This window comes from Oncorhynchus mykiss, chromosome Y (assembly GCF_013265735.2).
Source record: "Oncorhynchus mykiss isolate Arlee chromosome Y, USDA_OmykA_1.1, whole genome shotgun sequence".
Taxonomy (NCBI): Eukaryota; Metazoa; Chordata; class Actinopteri; order Salmoniformes; family Salmonidae; genus Oncorhynchus; species Oncorhynchus mykiss.
The window spans coordinates 17,196,946-17,216,733 of record NC_048593.1 but is presented as its reverse complement, the minus strand read 5'-3'; the positions used below and the strand labels follow the sequence as shown (position 1 = coordinate 17,216,733).

The 19,788-nt window shown below is 43.0% G+C and overlaps 2 protein-coding genes across 5 annotated transcripts in view; both read left to right on the top strand.

The window, feature by feature from the left end:
- LOC110509728 (breakpoint cluster region protein) overlaps window positions 1–12,699 on the top strand; it is a 131,026-nt gene extending 118,327 nt beyond the window's left edge. For all 3 annotated transcript variants that reach the window (XM_036967543.1, XM_036967542.1, XM_036967544.1), the window contains exons 17-23: window positions 1,416–1,475; window positions 1,621–1,730; window positions 9,978–10,117; window positions 10,763–10,897; window positions 11,013–11,118; window positions 11,307–11,469; window positions 11,545–12,699. In XM_036967543.1, coding sequence (XP_036823438.1) covers window positions 1,416–1,475; window positions 1,621–1,730; window positions 9,978–10,117; window positions 10,763–10,897; window positions 11,013–11,118; window positions 11,307–11,469; window positions 11,545–11,634 — 804 coding nt within the window. In that variant the 3' untranslated portion in view covers window positions 11,635–12,699. The remainder of the gene's footprint in view (window positions 1–1,415; window positions 1,476–1,620; window positions 1,731–9,977; window positions 10,118–10,762; window positions 10,898–11,012; window positions 11,119–11,306; window positions 11,470–11,544) is intronic.
- A 3,242-nt stretch (window positions 12,700–15,941) lies between these two features.
- Window positions 15,942–19,788, top strand: part of specc1lb (sperm antigen with calponin homology and coiled-coil domains 1-like b) — a 30,109-nt gene continuing 26,262 nt past the window's right edge. For both annotated transcript variants that reach the window (XM_021590793.2, XM_021590792.2), the window contains exon 1: window positions 15,942–18,926. The gene's annotated coding sequence lies outside the window, so the exon portion shown is untranslated. The remainder of the gene's footprint in view (window positions 18,927–19,788) is intronic.

Genomic DNA, 19,788 nt, shown 5'->3' with positions numbered 1-19,788 from the left:
TTGGTGTCTGTGTGTATTGGTGTTTATGAGTCTTGGTGTCTGTGTGCAGTGGTGTTTATGAGTCTTGGTGTCTGTGTGGTGGTGTCTGTGTGTATTGGTGTCTGTGTGTATTGGTGTTTATGAGTCTTGGTGTCTGTGTGTATTGGTGTCTGTGTGTATTGGTGTTTATGAGTCTTGGTGTATGTGTGTAGTGGTGTTTATGAGTCTTGGTGTCTGTGTGTATTGGTGTCTGTGTGTATTGGTGTTTATGAGTCTTGGTGTATGTGTGTATTGGTGTCTGTGTGTATTGGTGTCTGTGTGTATTGGTGTCTGTGTGTAGTGATGTCTGTGTGTAGTGGTGTTTATGAGTATTGGTGTCTGTGTGTATTGGTGTCTGTGTGTATTGGTGTTTATGAGTCTTGGTGTCTGTGTGTATTGGTGTCTGTGTGTATTGGTGTTTATGAGTCTTGGTGTCTGTGTGTATTGGTGTTTATGAGTCTTGGTGTCTGTGTGTAGTGGTGATTATGAGTTTTGGTGTCTGTGTGTATTGGTGTTTATGAGTCTTGGTGTCTGTGTGTATTGGTGTCTGTGTGTATTGGTGTTTATGAGTCTTAGTGTCTGTGTGTATTGGTGTTTATGAGTCTTGGTGTCTGTGTGTATTGGTGTTTATGAGTCTTGGTGTCTGTGTGCAGTGGTGTTTATGAGTCTTGGTGTCTGTGTGGTGGTGTCTGTGTGTATTGGTGTTTATGGGTCTTGGTGTCTGTGTGTATTTGTGTCTGTGTGTATTGGTGTTTATGAGTCTTGGTGTCTGTGTGTATTGGTGTTTATGAGTCTTGGTGTCTGTGTGTATTTGTGTCTGTGTGTATTGGTGTTTATGAGTCTTGGTGTCTGTGTGTATTGGTGTTTATGAGTCTTGGTGTCTGTGTGTATTGGTGTTTATGAGTCTTGGTGTCTGTGTGTATTGGTGTTTATGAGTCTTGGTGTCTGTGTGTATTTGTGTCTGTGTGTATTGGTGTTTATGAGTCTTGGTGTCTGTGTGTATTGGTGTTTATGAGTCTTGGTGTCTGTGTGTAGTGGTGTTTATGAGTCTTGGTGTCTGTGTGTATTGGTGTTTATGAGTCTTGGTGTCTGTGTGCAGTGGTGTTTATGAGTCTTGGTGTCTGTGTGGTGGTGTCTGTGTGTATTGGTGTCTGTGTGTATTGGTGTTTATGAGTCTTGGTGTCTGTGTGTATTTGTGTGTATGAGTCTTGGTGTCTGTGTGTAGTGGTGTCTGTGTGTATTGTTGTCTGTGTGTATTGGTGTTTATGAGTCTTGGTGTCTGTGTGTAGTGGTGTCTGTGTGTATTGGTGTCTGTGTGTATTGGTGTTTATGAGTCTTGGTGTCTGTGTGTAGTGGTGGACTAACCGAGGATCTTCTTCTGGCTTTGCTCCATCCAGCTGGATCCGCAGACGCTCCAAGGCAAAGACTGGCAGAGGACGCTTATCCCCATGAACGGGGTGAGTGTGTCAGCCCCGTTAAACGGATGAGTCTGTGTTTGTGCCATGCCATGTGATCCTTTAAATGTGTGCTTCTTGTCATACTTAGCCATCTCTTGTCAGTGTAAACGGGCTTAGACTGTCATTTAATCTCTCTCGGCTCCAGATCGAGGTGAAGCTCTCTATGAAGTTCACCAGCCGGGAGTTCAGTCTGAAGAGGATGCCGTCACGGAAACCCATGGGCGTGTTCGGAATCAAGATCTCCACGGTGACCAAGTGAGTTCAATAGTACCCTCATATAAATATACCCCGGGAACACACTCCCTGGCCATCTATACAGTAACCATGGAGAAAGCCTGCTGTAAGACAGCTGGTGAACGCAAGTGACCCAAGTGAATGTCACAGCCTAATCTAAGAGAACCAGAGAATCTCTCTGAAAGGAGATTGTAAACCTCTCATCCCAGATAATCCAAACTACATTTCCGTGTCACTATTCACTCCCCCAGGTACAAGCCCTGGGCTACAAGACCCGTTCCCCTTCTCCTTTAGTCTACTAAGAGAACACAAACATTGTTTCTGGTGTACAGCTGGCAAAGCTTCTGTCAAGCCACTGATTAGAGTGGTCTCTGTCTGTGTCCCAAATGGCACCTCCTCCTTATACAGTGTACTACTGTTGACCTGGTCAAAGGAGAGAGACTGTGATTTTAGGGAAGGTAAATGTTATTGACAAGATGTCAACTCACACAGTCTCCCATAGATGGAAAAAAACGATTTTCCTACTTGCATTTGTCCTTGTGGACACTGCTCTGAGGTTGTCAACAGAGAATAAAGAGAGGGAGAGGGGGAGGGGTAAATAGGGACCATGAAAGAAGGGGTGAAGGGACGTTCAGATAGAGTGCAATATGTAGTTAAACAGTAAAGGGCAGTTGAGGCAAAGATTGTGGATAAAGAAAGATAGTTTACTCAGGCTGTTTACCATTTAAAAAAATGGCCAGTTCCTGTCTACTTAAGGGAGTGGCTCTCCCATAGACACCAATGCCATAGCAGCTGGGTCTGGTCTACTTAGTTCATTGACTTCCATTGAAACAGAAACAATTAGGGAGTGGGATATCTCGCTTCCGTCTCTGGTTGAGTCCAGGCTTGTGACCAATGTTGGTGAGTGACGCTAATTGGATTGCTGGTAACGAGCGGACTAATAAGGTTTAACAGCAGAACCAATTAAGGCTGTAGAGACAACAGGCCCCCAATAACACCAACAGAGAACCACCACCATCACTACTGGACCTAAGAACAACTACATAGTCACACAAGGCTGCCTGCCAGCTCAACCTGCTCATTTGTAGTACATGAAGCCACAACAAAACACACAGTGGTAATTGTGCATTTTGTATCCATAATAATTAATGAACATGATAAAGTACACAGCCGATGTGTTTATATTTTGGGTTCACAGCCTACAACAATGCAGTGAGAGCCAGCAGTACAGTACAGTACACACGTTATTGTCAGTGGGAATATACAGTACCAGTCAAAAGTTTGGACACACCTACTCATTCAAGAGTTTTTCTTTATTTGTACTATTTTCTACATTGTAGAATAATAGTGAAGACATCAAAACTATGAAATAACACATATGGAATCATGTAGTAACCAAAAAAGTGTTAAACAAATAAAATATAGTTTCGATTTTAGATTCTTTAGAGTAGCCACCCTTTCTTTGCCTTGATGACAGCTTTGCACACTCTTGGCATTCTCTCAACCAGCTTCACCTGGATTGCTTTTCCAACAGTCTTGAAGGAGTTCCCACATATGCTGAGCACTTGTTGACTGCTTTTCCTTCACTTTGCGGGACAACTCATCCTAAACCCTCTCAATTTGGTTGAGGTCAGGTGATTGTGGAGGCCAGGTCATCTGATTCAGCACTCCATCACTCTCCTTCTTGATAGCCCTTACACTGGAGGTATGTTGGGTCATTGTCCTGTTGAAAGACAAACCAGATGGGATGGCATATCGCTGCAGAATGCTGTGGTAGCCATGCTGGTTAAGTGTGCCTTGAATTCTAAATAAATCACAGACAGTGTCACTGGCAAAGCACCCCCACACCATCACATCTCCTCCTCCATGCTTCACAGTGGGAACCACACATGCGGAGAGCATCTGTTCACCTACTCAACGTCTCACAAAGACGCAGCGGTTGGAACCAAAAATCTCTCATTTGGACTCATCAGACCAAAGGACAGATTTCCGCCGGTGTAATGTCCAAACAAGTCTCTTCTTATTATTGGTGTCCTTTAGTAGTGGTTTCTTTGCGGCAAATCGACCATGAAGGCCTGATTCACACAGTCTCCTCTGAACCTCTTCCGGCGCCGACAGAGATGGCCGCCTCGCTTCGCGTTCCTAGGAAACTATGCAGTTTTTTGTTTTTTTACGTGTTATTTCTTACATTAGTACCCCAGGTCATCTTAGGTTTCATTACATACAGTCGAGAAGAACTACTGAATATAAGATCAGCGTCAACTCACCATCAGTACGACCAAGAATATGTTTTTCGCGACGCGGATCCTGTGTTCTGCCTTACAAACAGGACAACGGAGCGGATCCCATGCAGCGACCCAAAAAAACGACTCCGAAAAAGAGGGAAACGAGGCGGTCTTCTGGTCAGACTCCGGAGACGTGCACACCGTGCACCACTCCCTTGCATTCTTCTTGCCAATGTCCAGTCTCTTGACAACAAGAGAAAATGAAATCCGAGCAAGGGTAGCATTCCAGAGGGACATCAGAGACTGTAACGTTCTTTGCTTCACGGAAACGTGGCTCACTGGAGAGACGCTATCCGAGGCGGTGCAGCCAACGGGTTTCTCCACGCATCGCGCAGACAGAAACAAACATCTTTCTGGTAAGAAGAGGGGCGGGGGCGTATGCCTTATGGCTAACGTGACATGGTGTGATGAAAGAAACATACAGGAACTCAAATCCTTCTGTTCACCTGATTTAGAATTCCTCACAATCAAATGTAGACCGCATTATCTACCAAGAGAATTCTCTTCGATTATAATCACAGCCGTATATATCCCCCCCCAAGCAGACACATCGATGGCTCTGAATGAACTTTGTTTTACTCTTTGCAAACTGGAAACTATTTATCCGGAGGCTGCATTCATTGTAGCTGGGGATTTTAACAAGGCTAATCTGAAAACAAGACTCCCTAAATTTTATCAGCATATTGATTGCGCAACCAGGGGTGGAAAGACCTTGGATCATTGTTACTCTAACTTCCGCGACGCATATAAGGCCCTGCCCCGCCCCCCTTTCGGAAAAGCTGACCACGACTCCATTTTGTTGATCCCTGCCTACAGACAGAAACTAAAACAAGAGGCTCCCACGCTGAGGTCTGTCCAACGCTGGTCCGACCAAGCTGACTCCACACTCCAAGACTGCTTCCATCACGTGGACTGGGACATGTTTCGTATTGCGTCAGACAACAACATTGACGAATACGCTGATTCGGTGTGCGAGTTCATTAGAACGTGCGTTGAAGATGTCGTTCCCATAGCAACGATTAAAACATTCCCTAACCAGAAACCGTGGATTGATGGCAGCATTCGCGTGAAACTGAAAGCGCGAACCACTGCTTTTAATCAAGGCAAGGTGTCTGGTAACATGACCAAATACAAACAGTGCAGCTATTCCCTCCGCAAGGCTATCAAACAAGCTAAGCGTCAGTACAGAGACAAAGTAGAATCTCAATTCAACGGCTCAGACACAAGAGGCATGTGGCAGGGTCTACAGTCAATCACGGACTACAGGAAGAAATCCAGCCCAGTCACGGACCAGGATGTCCTGCTCCCAGGCAGACTAAATAACTTTTTTGCCCGCTTTGAGGACAATACAGTGCCACTGACACGGCCTGCAACGAAAACATGCAGTCTCTCCTTCACTGCAGCCGAGGTGAGTAAGACATTTAAACGTGTTAACCCTCGCAAGGCTGCAGGCCCAGACGGCATCCCCAGCCGCGCCCTCAGAGCATGCGCAGACCAGCTGGCCGGTGTGTTTACGGACATATTCAATCAATCCCTATACCAGTCTGCTGTTCCCACATGCTTCAAGAGGGACACCATTGTTCCTGTTCCCAAGAAAGCTAAGGTAACTGAGCTAAACGACTACCGCCCCGTAGCACTCACTTCCGTCATCATGAAGTGCTTTGAGAGACTAGTCAAGGACCATATCACCTCCACCCTACCTGACACCCTAGACCCATTCCAATTTGCGTCAGACAACAACATTGACGAATACGCTGATTCGGTGTGCGAGTTCATTAGAACGTGCGTTGAAGATGTCGTTCCCATAGCAACGATTAAAACATTCCCTAACCAGAAACCGTGGATTGATGGCAGCATTCGCGTGAAACTGAAAGCGCGAACCACTGCTTTTAATCAAGGCAAGGTGTCTGGTAACATGACCAAATACAAACAGTGCAGCTATTCCCTCCGCAAGGCTATCAAACAAGCTAAGCGTCAGTACAGAGACAAAGTAGAATCTCAATTCAACGGCTCAGACACAAGAGGCATGTGGCAGGGTCTACAGTCAATCACGGACTACAGGAAGAAATCCAGCCCAGTCACGGACCAGGATGTCCTGCTCCCAGGCAGACTAAATAACTTTTTTGCCCGCTTTGAGGACAATACAGTGCCACTGACACGGCCTGCAACGAAAACATGTGGTCTCTCCTTCACTGCAGCCGAGGTGAGTAAGACATTTAAACGTGTTAACCCTCGCAAGGCTGCAGGCCCAGACGGCATCCCCAGCCGCGCCCTCAGAGCATGCGCAGACCAGCTGGCCGGTGTGTTTACGGACATATTCAATCAATCCCTATACCAGTCTGCTGTTCCCACATGCTTCAAGAGGGCCACCATTGTTCCTGTTCCCAAGAAAGCTAAGGTAACTGAGCTAAACGACTACCGCCCCGTAGCACTCACTTCCGTCATCATGAAGTGCTTTGAGAGACTAGTCAAGGACCATATCACCTCCACCCTACCTGACACCCTAGACCCACTCCAATTTGCTTACCGCCCAAATAGGTCCACAGACGATGCAATCTCAACCACACTGCACACTGCCCTAACCCATCTGGACAAGAGGAATACCTATGTGAGAATGCTGTTCATCGACTACAGCTCGGCATTCAACACCATAGTACCCTCCAAGCTCGTCATCAAGCTCGAGACCCTGGGTCTCAACCCCGCCCTGTGCAACTGGGTACTGGACTTCCTGACGGGCCGCCCCCAGGTGGTGAGGGTAGGCAACAACATCTCCTCCCCGCTGATCCTCAACACTGGGGCCCCACAAGGGTGCGTTCTGAGCCCTCTCCTGTACTCCCTGTTCACCCACGACTGCGTGGCCACGCACGCCTCCAACTCAATCATTAAGTTTGCGGACGACACAACAGTGGTAGGCTTGATTACCAACAACGACGAGATGGCCTACAGGGAGGAGGTGAGGGCCCTCGGAGTGTGGTGTCAGGAAAATAACCTCACACTCAACGTCAACAAAACTAAGGAGATGATTGTGGACTTCAGGAAACAGCAGAGGGAACACCCCCCTATCCACATCGATGGAACAGTAGTGGAGAGGGTAGCAAGTTTTAAGTTCCTCGGCATACACATCACAGACAAACTGAATTGGTCCACTCACACAGACAGCATTGTGAAGAAGGCGCAGCAGCGCCTCTTCAACCTCAGGAGGCTGAAGAAATTCGGCTTGTCACCAAAAGCACTCACAAACTTCTACAGATGCACAATCGAGAGCATCCTGGCGGGCTGTATCACCGCCTGGTACGGCAACTGCTCCGCCCACAACCGTAAGGCTCTCCAGAGGGTAGTGAGGTCTGCACAACGCATCACCGGGGGCAAACTACCTGCCCTCCAGGACACCTACACCACCCGATGTCACAGGAAGGCCATAAAGATCATCAAGGACATCAACCACCTGAGCCACTGCCTGTTCACCCCGCTATCATCCAGAAGGCGAGGTCAGTACAGGTGCATCAAAGCTGGGACCGAGAGACTGAAAAACAGCTTCTATCTCAAGGCCATCAGACTGTTAAACAGCCACCACTAACATTGAGTGGCTGCTGCCAACACACTGACACTGACTCAACTCCAGCCACTTTAATAATGGGAATTGATGGGAAATGATGTAAATATATCACTAGCCACTTTAACTTCTTGAATCTACTTGAGACGCACATGTCCCAAGTAGGCACCTGGAAATGCAAATGCGCTACGCTAAATGCTAAATGTACTCGTTAAAACTCAAACCTTGATCAAAATTCACAAGCAGGGTATTAAATTAAAGCTACACTCGTTGTGAACCTAGCCAGCAAGTCAGATTTTTAAAATGCTTTTCGGCGAAAGCATCAGAAGCTATTATCTGATAGCATGCACCCCCCAAAATGCCAGCTCGACACGTAAACAACAGATTTTGCGATAGACGGCGCTACCCAAAACGCAGAAATAAAATATAAAACATTCATTACCTTAGACGAGCTTCTTTCTTGGCACTCCTATATGCCCCATAAACATCACTATTGGGTCTTTTTTTCGTTTAAATCGGTCCATATATACCCAAAATAGCTTTGTATTGAAGTAGTGTCATTCAGAAAAATTCATCGTTTTTAAACGCTGCGTAATTTTTTAAAATTAAAAAAGTCGACGATAAACTTTCACAAAACACTTCGAAATCCTTTTGTAATCCAACTTTAGGTATTAGTAAACGTTTATAATCTATCAAAACGATTACAGGGCGATGTCTCTTCAATAGGTCCTCACTTCAAAAACAATGCAATCTGATCTCTCCTTGAACTGCATCCGGGTGAAGACTGGAAAACTTGGGGTCAGACAGATGGATTTTCCAACAATTAATTCGATTGAAAATTAGTACAATGGCGCCATCGTGCGGAATTTGTATGAAGTGCAGGCAAATTTCCATTAAATTCTGTTCTCCTTTAACAACTGGTGGAAGTGACTTATGGAAATTATTTTTTGCTTTCAGAGAGCAGTTTTTCTTGCGTTTTTCAATGAAACACACGCTCTGTTATAGTCACAGCCGTGATTTAACCAGTTTTATAAACTTCAGAGTGTTTTCTATCCACACATACTAATCATATGCATATACTATATTCCTGGCATGAGTAGCAGGACGCTGAAAAGTTGCGCGATTTTTAACAGAATTTTCAAAAAAGGTGGGGGTAGATTTAACAGGTTTAAACAATGCTACCTTATATAATGTTACTTACCCTACATTATTCATCTCATATGCATACGTATATACTGTACTGTATATCATCGACTGTATCCTTATGTAATACATGTATCACTAGCCACTTTAACTATGCCACTTTGTTTACATACTCATCTCATATGTATATACTGTACTCGATACCAAGTACTGTATCTTGCCTATGCTGCTCTGTACCATCACTCATTCATATATCCTTATGTACATATTCTTTATCCCCTTACACTGTGTACAAGACAGTAGTTTTGGAATTGTTAGTTAGATTACTTGTTATTACTGCATTGTCGGAACTAGAAGCACAAGCATTTCGCTACACTCGCATTAACATCTGCTAACCATGTGTATGTGACAAATAAAATTTGATTTGATTTGATTTGAACAGTTGATGTTCAGATGTGTCTGTTACTTGAACTCTGTGAAGCATTTATTTGGGCTGCAATATGAGGTGCAGTTAACTCTGATGAACTTATCCTCTGCAGCAGATGTAACTCTGGGTCTTCCTTTCCTGTGGTGGTCCTCATGAGAGCAAGTTTCATCATAGCGCTTGATGGTTTTTGCGACTGCACTTGAAGAAACTTTCAAAGTTCTTGACATGTTCCGTATTGACTGACCTTCATGTCTTAAATTAATGATGGACTCTAATTTCTCTTTGCTTATTTGAGCTGTTCTTGCCATAATATGGACTTGGTCTTTTACCAAATAGGGCTATATTCTGTATACCACCCCTACCTTGTCACAACACAACTGATTGGCTCAAATGCATTAACTTTTAACAAGGCACACCTATTCATTGAAATGTATTCCAGGTGGTGAAGCTGGTTGAGAGAAACTCATGAAGCTGGTTGAGAGAATGCCAAGAGTGTGCAAAGCTGTCATCAAGGCAAACGTGGCTACTTTGAAGAATCTCAATTGTTTAACACTTTTTTTGGTTACTACATGTTTCCATATGTGTTATTTCATCGTTTTGATGTCTTCACTATTATTCTACAATGTAGAAAATAGTCTAAATACATAAAAACCCTTGAATGAGTAGATGTCAACTTGTTACTGGTACTGTATGTTGTTATTGTTTTAATAATTGCACACACATTTTTGGATACTAACACAGTTAAAGATGCAATTTGTGTGCAACCTATGCATCCAACAGAAAAACAATTTGTGTCATTGTGTATGTATCCTCATTCCCTCTGGTATGCCATTCCTTAATTGTGTGTTTCCCCATGCCAGACGGGAGCACTCCAAGGTGCCCTACATCGTCAGACAGTGTCTGGAGGAGATTGAGCGGAGGGGGATGGAGGAAGTGGGCATCTATCGGGTCTCAGGGGTGGCTACAGACATCCAGGCCCTGAAGGCTGCCTTCGACACCAGTGAGTACCAACACCTTACTTTCCCCTGACACTCCCTCTCAGTGGAGCCCTGGATGTGAGAATAGGCTACAGTATAGCATTCTCTGTGGACGTTCTGTAGCTTGGTGGAACCAACCTTGATACGTGAAGCGAGATAGAACAATGAATGCAGCGGTCCGTCTGGTTCCATCAGACTAGCCTCTCTGTGCACTCCCATGTAAATTCAAGTCTGTTGGACTGACTACTATAAAATCCATGTGTCCTACCCTGCTGTCTCCCCTTAGGTGAACTTCTGATTATGCCGCTCCGTTTTTGGGAATCATGGGTACATTTTCTGGTTTTGCAACAAAAAAAGTTTGTGAAAAAGAGTTTGTGCTTAACCAGTTTTCTTTCTTCATTTAGACTTACTAATTCCTATGTGTGGGTGAGCTTGTGCGCCTGTGCATTTGTGTGAGTACGTGTGTGTGTGGTGATTTCTCTGATTACGACATATACAGCTTGCTTTGGGGAGCATGTTGTGTCCTCGGCCTATCTGCCAACGAACTGAGGCGCAGTGTGATTTTAGTGAATGGCAGAAATGACCGCGGCTATCCGTCTCCCTGCTCCGCTGTTGCCATGGCTACACTTTCTGCCTGTCTTCCTGAGCTCTGCCCATCTTCCCCACAGACAACAAAGACGTGTCTGTGATGATGAGTGAGATGGATGTGAACGCCATCGCCGGGACTCTGAAGCTGTACTTCAGAGAGCTGCCAGAACCCCTCTTCACCGATGACCTGTACCCCAACTTCGCAGGAGGCATTGGTTAGTCACATGGCTTTGACCGGGCCAACAGCCACATCTACCATTATCATATTCATTATCATATCGTGGTATAACTCAGCACTTAATGTGTGAATGTTGGTCTCTCTTTCTGCAGCCCTGTCTGACAGCGTTGCCAAAGAGAGCTGCATGCTGAATCTACTGTTGTCGCTGCCAGAACCCAACCTGGTCACGTTCCTTTTCCTGCTGGATCACTTGAAGAGGTACACACAGACAGACACACAGACATCGAGCTACACTTAGACAAACGCAGGCATTTAGAGACAAGCCGATCCCAAGCAAGCAAGCAGATGCTCAACTCCTTATGTGTTTGAGTAACAGAGGGATTGTTATGTCCTTTCACGTGTTACCACGACCCACCATTCACCCTCGGTCCCTGCCCGCTCCCCAGGGTGGCTGACAAGGAGAGCATCAACAAGATGTCCCTCCACAACCTGGCCACGGTGTTTGGCCCCACCCTGCTGCGTCCTGCAGAGAAGGACAGCATGATCCCCACCAACCCCACGCAGCCTATCAGCATGGGAGACAGCTGGTCCCTGGAGGTCATGTCACAGGTAGTCTGTCTCTCTCTCTCCCCCTCCCCCTTCTTTGGTATTATCGTCCCTCTCACTGTCCGTCTGTCCCCCCAGGTCCAGGTGTTGCTGTACTTCCTCCAGCTGGAGACCATCCCCACGCCGGACAGTAAGCGTCAGAGCATCCTCTTCTCCACCGAAGTGTAGAGGGTTCCACAGGGAGATAGAGACTCAAACCCGAGTCTACAGTACAGTATGTCCATTTGGGAAGGCCACTGAGAGTGAGAATGGTCCTAGCTGGACTGGACTGCAGCAGGAGATTTCTTCGCGTTGATTCTGGACGTATCCTGCAGAGGGCGCCACAACCCCCTTCGAGAACAAGAGGTTGACACCAGTACCACACATCTGATGATGATAATGCATTATTACATCACACCCAATAGCCAGTGTGACTCTCTGTGCCTCTCTGACGCAACATATTCTCCTCTCCTCCTCGCTCTGTCTTTTCGCTCTCATGTCAAAGCTCCACAGCTTGTGTACGGTGTCTGGAATGAATGCCACTATTGGACATGCCCGCTGTAACCACAAATTAAACACTTAAATTTGATACTGATATGCATGTAGGGGAAAAGAGTGTCCCCAGGTTAGATTTGAGTTTTTTTGGTATCGGCTCCTGCTTGGTAAGCAGAGAAACAGCTATTGTGTAACTTATGACAGATTCTGTGATTTCTCATCACACTTTTGGGCTTCTCCACTTTAAGTTATTGTTGTGGAAGGTCATTCTCAGTTCTTCTCGATTTAGTTTGAAGACTTATACAGGCAGAGCAGAAATGCAATGCTTTTATTGTTTTCGTTTTGTACTGTATGCCTCTTCAGAAATAGCCAGATTGTGATGGACATCACATACACAGTATATTTTGTTTTTTGGACAATTATGAAGGCAAGAGCCTGCGCTGCGTTTTGTTTAGCCATCTCAAATGTTTGAGTTATTTCTTAATCCACCGCTGGAGAGATTCAATCTGTATGTTTTACACGTGATACACTGGGGCCACAATGCTTAATAAGGTTAGGTTGAAAAGGAACCATCTGGGTCCTCTGAAGAGGTTCTGATAGGAACATCCAGAGCTGCCAGGATCACCACGCAGTTGTCCCAGGAATCCAAAACTCACACACACACACACACAAACACACACACACACACACACACACAAAAAAGTGTATACAGTGGAGCAAAAAGAGTATTTAGTCAGCCACCCAATTGTGCAAGTTCTCCCACTTAAAAAGATGAGAGGCCTGTCATTTTCATCATAGCTACACTTCAACTATGACAGACAAAATGAGAAGAAAAAAAACCAGAAAATCACATTGTATGATTTTAATGAATTTATTTGCAAATGATGGTGGAAAAAAACTTTTGTTATTGACCAAATACTTAATCTCAATACTTTGTTATACACCCTTTGTTGGCAATGACAGAGGTCAAATGTTTTCTGTAAGTCTTCACAAGGTTTTCACACACTGTTGCTGGTATTTAGGCCCATTCCTCCATGCAGATCTCCTCTAGAGCAGTGATGTTTTGGGGCTGCTGCTGGGCAACACAGACTTTCAACTCCCTCCAAAGATTTTCTATGGGGTTGAGATCTGAAGACTGGCAAGGCCACTCCAGGACCTTGAAATGCTTCTTAAGAAGCCACTCCTTCGTTGCCCGGGCGGTGTGTTTGGGATTATTGTCATGCTGAATGACCCAGCCACGTTTCATCTTCAATTCCCTTGCTGATGGAAGGAGGTTTTCACTCAAAATCTCACAATACATGGCCCCATTCATTCTTTCCTTTACACGGATCAGTCGTCCTGGTCCCTTTGCAGAAAAACAGCCCCAAAGCATGATGTTTCCACCCACAGTAGGTATGGTGTTCTTTGGATGCAACTCAGCATTCTTTGTCCTCCAAACACAACGAGTTGAGTTTTTACCAAAAAGTTATATTTTGGTTTCATCTGACCATATGACATTCTCCCAATCTTCTTCTGGATCTTCTTCTTCCTCTTCAATCTTCTTCTGGATCATCCAAATGCTCTCTAGCAAACTTCAAATGGGCCTGGAAATGTACTGGCTTAAGCAGGGCACTGCAGGATTTGAGTCCCTGGCGGCGTAGTGTGTTACTGTTGGTAGGCTTTGTTACTTTGGTCCCAGCTCTGCAGGTCATTCACTATGTCCCCCTGTGTGGTTCTGGGATTTTTTCTCACCGTTTTTGTGATCATTTTGACCCCACGGGGTGAGATCTTGCGTGGAGCCCCAGATCGAGGGAGATTATCAGTGGTCTTGTATGTCTTCCATTTCCTAATAATTGCTCCCACAGTTGATTTCTTCAAACCAAGCTACTTACCTATTGCAGATTCAGTCTTCCTAGTCTGGTGCAGGTCTACAATTTTGTTCCTGGTGTCCTTTGACAGCTCTTTGGTCTTGGCCATAGTGGAGTTTGGAGTGTGACTGTTTGAGGTTGTGGACAGTTGTCTTTTATACGGATAACAAGTTCAAACAGATGCCATTAATACAGGTAACGAGTGGAGGACAGAGGAGCCTCTTAAAGAAGAAGTTACAGGTCTGTGAGAGCCATAAATCTTGCTTGTTTGTAGGTGACCAAATACTTATTTTCCACCATAATTTGCAAATAAATTCATAAAAAATCCTACAATGTGATTTTCTGGATTTTTTTTCTCATTTTGTCTGTCATAGTTGAAGTGTACCGATGATGAAAATTACAGGCCTCTCATCTTTTTAAGTGGGAGAACTTGCACAATTGGTGGCTGACTAAATACTTTTTTGCCCCACTGTACAAGGTAAACAAGCCTTGGACAAACACAGAGAGACTGCAAGAAAAGAAACAGTTGACAGAAACGGGTGATCTTTCTATAGATTATAAAAGGACTGCCAACAGTTTGGACCATAAAGCAATTCTATCTAGTTGTGTTGTTTGTGTCTCAAGTAGTCCTTATTTTAAATATCCGGGAAGCAATATATTTTCTAACATGGGATTTTGTCTGCGTTCATATCTTTGGTCCGGAGATGTCATAGGAGATATAGCAAAAATAATCTGTTGTTTGGCTTTCTTTCTTTTTTTAACACAATTGTATTTACAGATAAATTATTTACATAATCGTAAAGCTGTAATTTTTGTATGTTACTTATTTTAACAGTGTAATAATCATTGATATGAGCATAATTTATTTTTGGGGGTGGGGGCCAGATACAACATCTCTTTGTTCCGATTTGATGAAGAAAGTGGGGTAGGTTTCAGCCTTGAGTCCTGGGGGGATGGCAGATCATATCCTGCCTACGTAACCAGGATGTAGCCTTGTTGTGGGAATAACTGCAATTTTGTCCAGCCTTTTGTTAGCCATTTATCCATCATGAAGGTAACACTCCCTCTATGATTTTGAATGCTGCTGTGGAAATGTCACAACCTCTCTTTATCTGTTGGGTAACCTTCCCGGTGATTGTCCTAGTCCACCACCACCGGCCCTGAAATCTTGCTGTGTTACTGAAGTAGTAAACAAAACGATACATTTAGTAGTATACAGTACATACAATAACGTGTTTCCTCTTGTCAACTGTCTCTGTGGTCTTGTAAAAGTAATTATCATGTAAATGAAGGTAATTTGCCTATTTCAAATTGGTTGTTTTGATTTGCAGGCGCTCTACATTTTTGTCTAAAGTGAACCATTCTGTTGCTTTTATGAAAGAATACTTGTTTATCCTATTTTCACCAATATTTTGGTGGGTGTTTGGACAGCTGTCTTAAACCGTCCCCTACACCCCTCCCCCATTGTCTGCCTGATAGTAACCCACAAAAGGGACCTGGAAAAGAAAATGCTCTTAGAATATTTTGTTCAGAAAAAAAAGAGAAGATTATATTAGTAGGGTTTTTAATTTCAGTACCTTGATTTAACATGCAGGCATGTTTAATTACATTTATTTTCTTCACTGTGTTGTCATCTATAGTGAGTTCCAAAAGTATTGGGACAGCGACACATTTGTTGTTGTTATGGCTCTGTACTCCAGTATTTTAGGTTTGAAATGATACAATGACTATGAGGTTAAAGTGCAGACGGCCAGCTTTGATTTGAGGGTATGTTTATCCATATCAGGTGAACCGTATAGAAATGACTGCACTCTTTGTATATAGTCCACCCATTTTAGGGGACAAAAATATTGGGACAAATTCACTTATGTGTATTCAAGTAGTCAAAAGTTAAGTATATATTTAGTCCCATATTCATTGGATTACATCAAGCTTGTGACTCAACATGTGTTGGATGCATTTGCTGTTTGTTTTGGTTGTGTTTCAGATTATTTTGTGACCAATAGAAATGAATGGCAAATAATGTATTGTGTCATTTTGGAGTCATTGTTATTGTAAATAAGAATAGAATGTTTCTAAACACTTCTACATTAATGTGGATGCTACCATGATTACAGATCATCCTGAATTAACGGCATCCACATGAATGTAGAACTGTTTAGAAACATATTCTATTCTTATTTACAATAAAAGTGACTCCAAAATGACACAATACATGATTTACCATTCATTTCTATCGGGCACAAAATGTCCTGTAATTACTAAACGGTTCAGCCGATAGGGATGAAAATACCCTCAAATTAAAGCTGACAGCCTGCACTTTAACTTCATAGTCATTGTATCATTTCATATCCAAAGTGCTGAATTACAGAGCCAAAACAACAACAAAAAGCTCACTGTACTTGTTGTTGTCATGTTGGGATGTGCTTTGGTTCTGATAAAGAAGCTTAAAATAGGTTATAATGTTTCATGCTGGCTGACAAATTGTTAACAAGAAACGTGTTTAGTTTACTAACTCGGAGACTGTACTACTCTCTACGCTACTGAGATTTCATGAAGGACTCCGGCATTTTGAAGTTAGCCGGAGACATTTCTGGCAGTTTTGACTGTAGTCAGTACAGTAGGTAGTGTAAAATCTGGCATTTGTGAGTGTGTGGGTGTGTATGCAAGCATTCATGCCCACAAATGTGTGAGTGAGTGAGTGAATGAATTAATGGGACAATGATTTACTGTATAAAAAAGGAAATTACGACATGTTTCAAATCCTGACCTAACCATATATCAACTAACTCAGTTCCGGTTAATAGCCATAGTCATCATTTTTAACAACACATTTTTGGCCTAATGTATCCTCACATATCCCACACACATGTAACTGTACATGAAGCAAGCCATTAGCTATGAGAGAGAAAGGCAGTGCATTGACCAGTCATTTGGATCGCTTTCATCTCCATAATTAGTGCTTAATGTGCACTGTTCTGCTCCATTGTGCCTCCACGCTATAGCTTTTATTCAGGATGTATGCCGTGGGTTTCAATATGTAATTGGAATTGCTGTTAGGAGACTTACTGGGTGCTTTAGTCTCCCTTGCCTTTTGAGAAAACCAATATGTCATTCTGGCACATATTTTGAGACCAATACATGACCGTAGAGTTTGGTATCTCCATTCATGGTACTAGCCTGTGTTGGAGATCTCGTCTGAATATTATGATACCAAACTGAGTCCAATTCATTTTTGGAATAAATACGATGCTGACAATGGACAAATGCTTAGTCAATAACCCTCACTCTGCCTTAGCTCTGTCTACAATAACAAAATATCTAATTTTCAGCTTTTCTGTTCCAGTTCTGTGTAAAATGAAGTCTACTGTATTTACAGAGTTGAATACCCTCATCTGAAGGAAATTACATTAGTAGTAACTAAGTGCTATCTATACTTGTAGGAGGACACTTTCAAAAATCACTGTCAGTTATATGACTCATATCTAGATCATATCGCTCAAGGCTCTATGCTATGCTGTGTATCGTTCATTTGTAATATGTCCTTTGTTTGTTTTACCAATAACAGCCAAACAGTCTGTAACCACCTGTTGTCCTATCTGTTGCTACTGTATGTATGTTTGTATGTATGTATCAACATGGCACTAATCCAGAACATAACCTACTTTGGATGGGCTTGCACTTTCAGTTACTTTTGTTTTTACTCCAGACTGCCCACACTGTGATGCATTAGGACATTTTCTGTGTGTAGAAAACCTTTGCATGGAAAGATGAAGGTTCTTTGAGTTTATATGGGTTAGTTATCGCTCTAACCTCGTCTTATGGTTGTACAATACGTACTGCGTCATGCTAGAGACAGTGCTTACATTGGGTTCTTAGGTTTATTTATTGTGGTGTTCATCAAAGTGTGGCCAATAACATTTAGGATGAAACAGTTGAACAATTGGGCTTCAACTGAAAGAGAACTTGGTTATTGATTGTCAGTGTGATACATATAATTTCCTTTATAGGGCTAGTCGCTTCCCTTCTTTCATGAAAAAGTAATATATGGCAGCATAAGATACATTGTTATTCTAAATATGTGGAATGGATTTTAAAGTCTAAAAATATGGAATATATTACTCTATGTATGACTTTAGCATTTCAGTGTATGCATACTGTATGTGGAATGAGTATTATTTCAGTACTTGTAAGGTGACATGAGCCTGGCAATAGTTTATCATAATTCATGTATTACTCTTTCTTCTTGGGAATATGTTAGATTTATTCCATGTTTTCTAGTTAACTGTATGAGGCTAAAATGGGACTTGCTGGTCATCCACTGAAACATTTGACATTTGTCTCTTTTTCAAATTAGATTTATTTTCTTCTGGTGAACATACATGTTTTGTTTTGGAGCTGTAAAAGGGATACTGTATTCTGAGGACAATACATGTTTGGAAGGCATTTGCAGCCTCTGTTTGTACAAAAAAAAAAGTTAAATAAAATCTCCAGTATCTATGTAAAAAATGTGTCAATGCCTTGTGTCTTCAAGGCCTAACTGTTGATCCATATTACTAGATTTGAAAGATTGCAGACATATCACCAGTGTCACCACATCATAGATTCACGTCATTATTTTATAAAATGAGAAATGTTTCTCAACATCAGCAGAGAGAAAGCCTGTATTTAGATGATATATGGCTCTGGCTGGTACCCTACTTTGTCCTACCAAAAAGGACTGGGAGGGATCTGTCAGGCGACATCTCACAATTCGAAGCCGTAATCGGTTTACTATGGTGCTCTATGGACCAGGGTTTATTCGTTACGGACTCCAGGAAGAGTAACGTTAGCTGCTGCTTCTGCAAAAGGTAATGGGATCCAAAAAAACAAACCGTTTCCGGTTTAAGAACCATACGGAAGCGAACAGAGCTAATGGGATGAAGCGATGCGGGACCTACCTTCATTTGTCCAATAGAAACTCGTTTTCAGTTGGGCGTAAACGCGTTGGTGTGACAACACAATCGGAGTAATGATGACCTCGGTGCTGTCGGCGTCCTGTCAAAGACTAGAGACAGAGGTGGGACGCCGGGGATGGAGTGCATGAAATTAACAATATTTGGAAACCGATTATCGCTGGTGTGAACGAACGAATTCCAGGTAAAACGGGTTGGACGTGTTTTATATTCTAATGTTGCTTGTGGTAGCTAGGTTATTAGCTAGCTAGTTAACTTCATCGAGCCAGCAGTGTCTCTGATAATTAGCTAGCTAACGTTACAATGTAACAGTATCGAAACAATACACCACACGTATCTAGCTAACTAACGTGTATTAACTAACGTCAGCTAACCTAATAGAAAATAAATTACCTTTGTCTTTGCTCTCTTTGATTTCGTGAGCTAGCTAACGCTAGCTAAGTCAGCTAGCTAACGTCACTTGAGGAGCTAACGTTAGTTGTCATAATTTCCAGTTGGGACACTTGACAAATTCCGCAGTGTTTATAGCTATAGCGTCGTTGGCTCTGTCAGCTCCAGTAGTTCCGAATGGCATAACGTTATAATGACAGGTGGTTTTGTTTTCTTTATTCAGTGGCATTTTTATAACAACTTAATCTCAGTTTTACCCAATATATCTTGTCCATGAGTGCACTGCCAGTGACTTGTGTGTTGTGATCCATTATACGCCAACCAACCTTCGTTATTGCATTAAGTAACCTAACCATATGTCTAATGTAACCATACTAAACGTAACATATCATACTAATTTGTGACCGACCGCCTCGATTCGGTCTTACGTTGCAAAATGTGTAATTTCGTTTTTTACATTGGATAAAAGTAGAGACTCCGAACTAGAAGATGCTACATCGTACACAGGAACAATGGTTAAAGTAATTTTGCTTTGAAAGTTGATGAACTTGTAACCCCACTTTTGATGAAATGGCCCAGCACACCTACTAGAGAACTCTTCTTTGTCTACACCCATTCAGCATTGTTCACACCCTCTTAAACCTTAGGTGGGACGA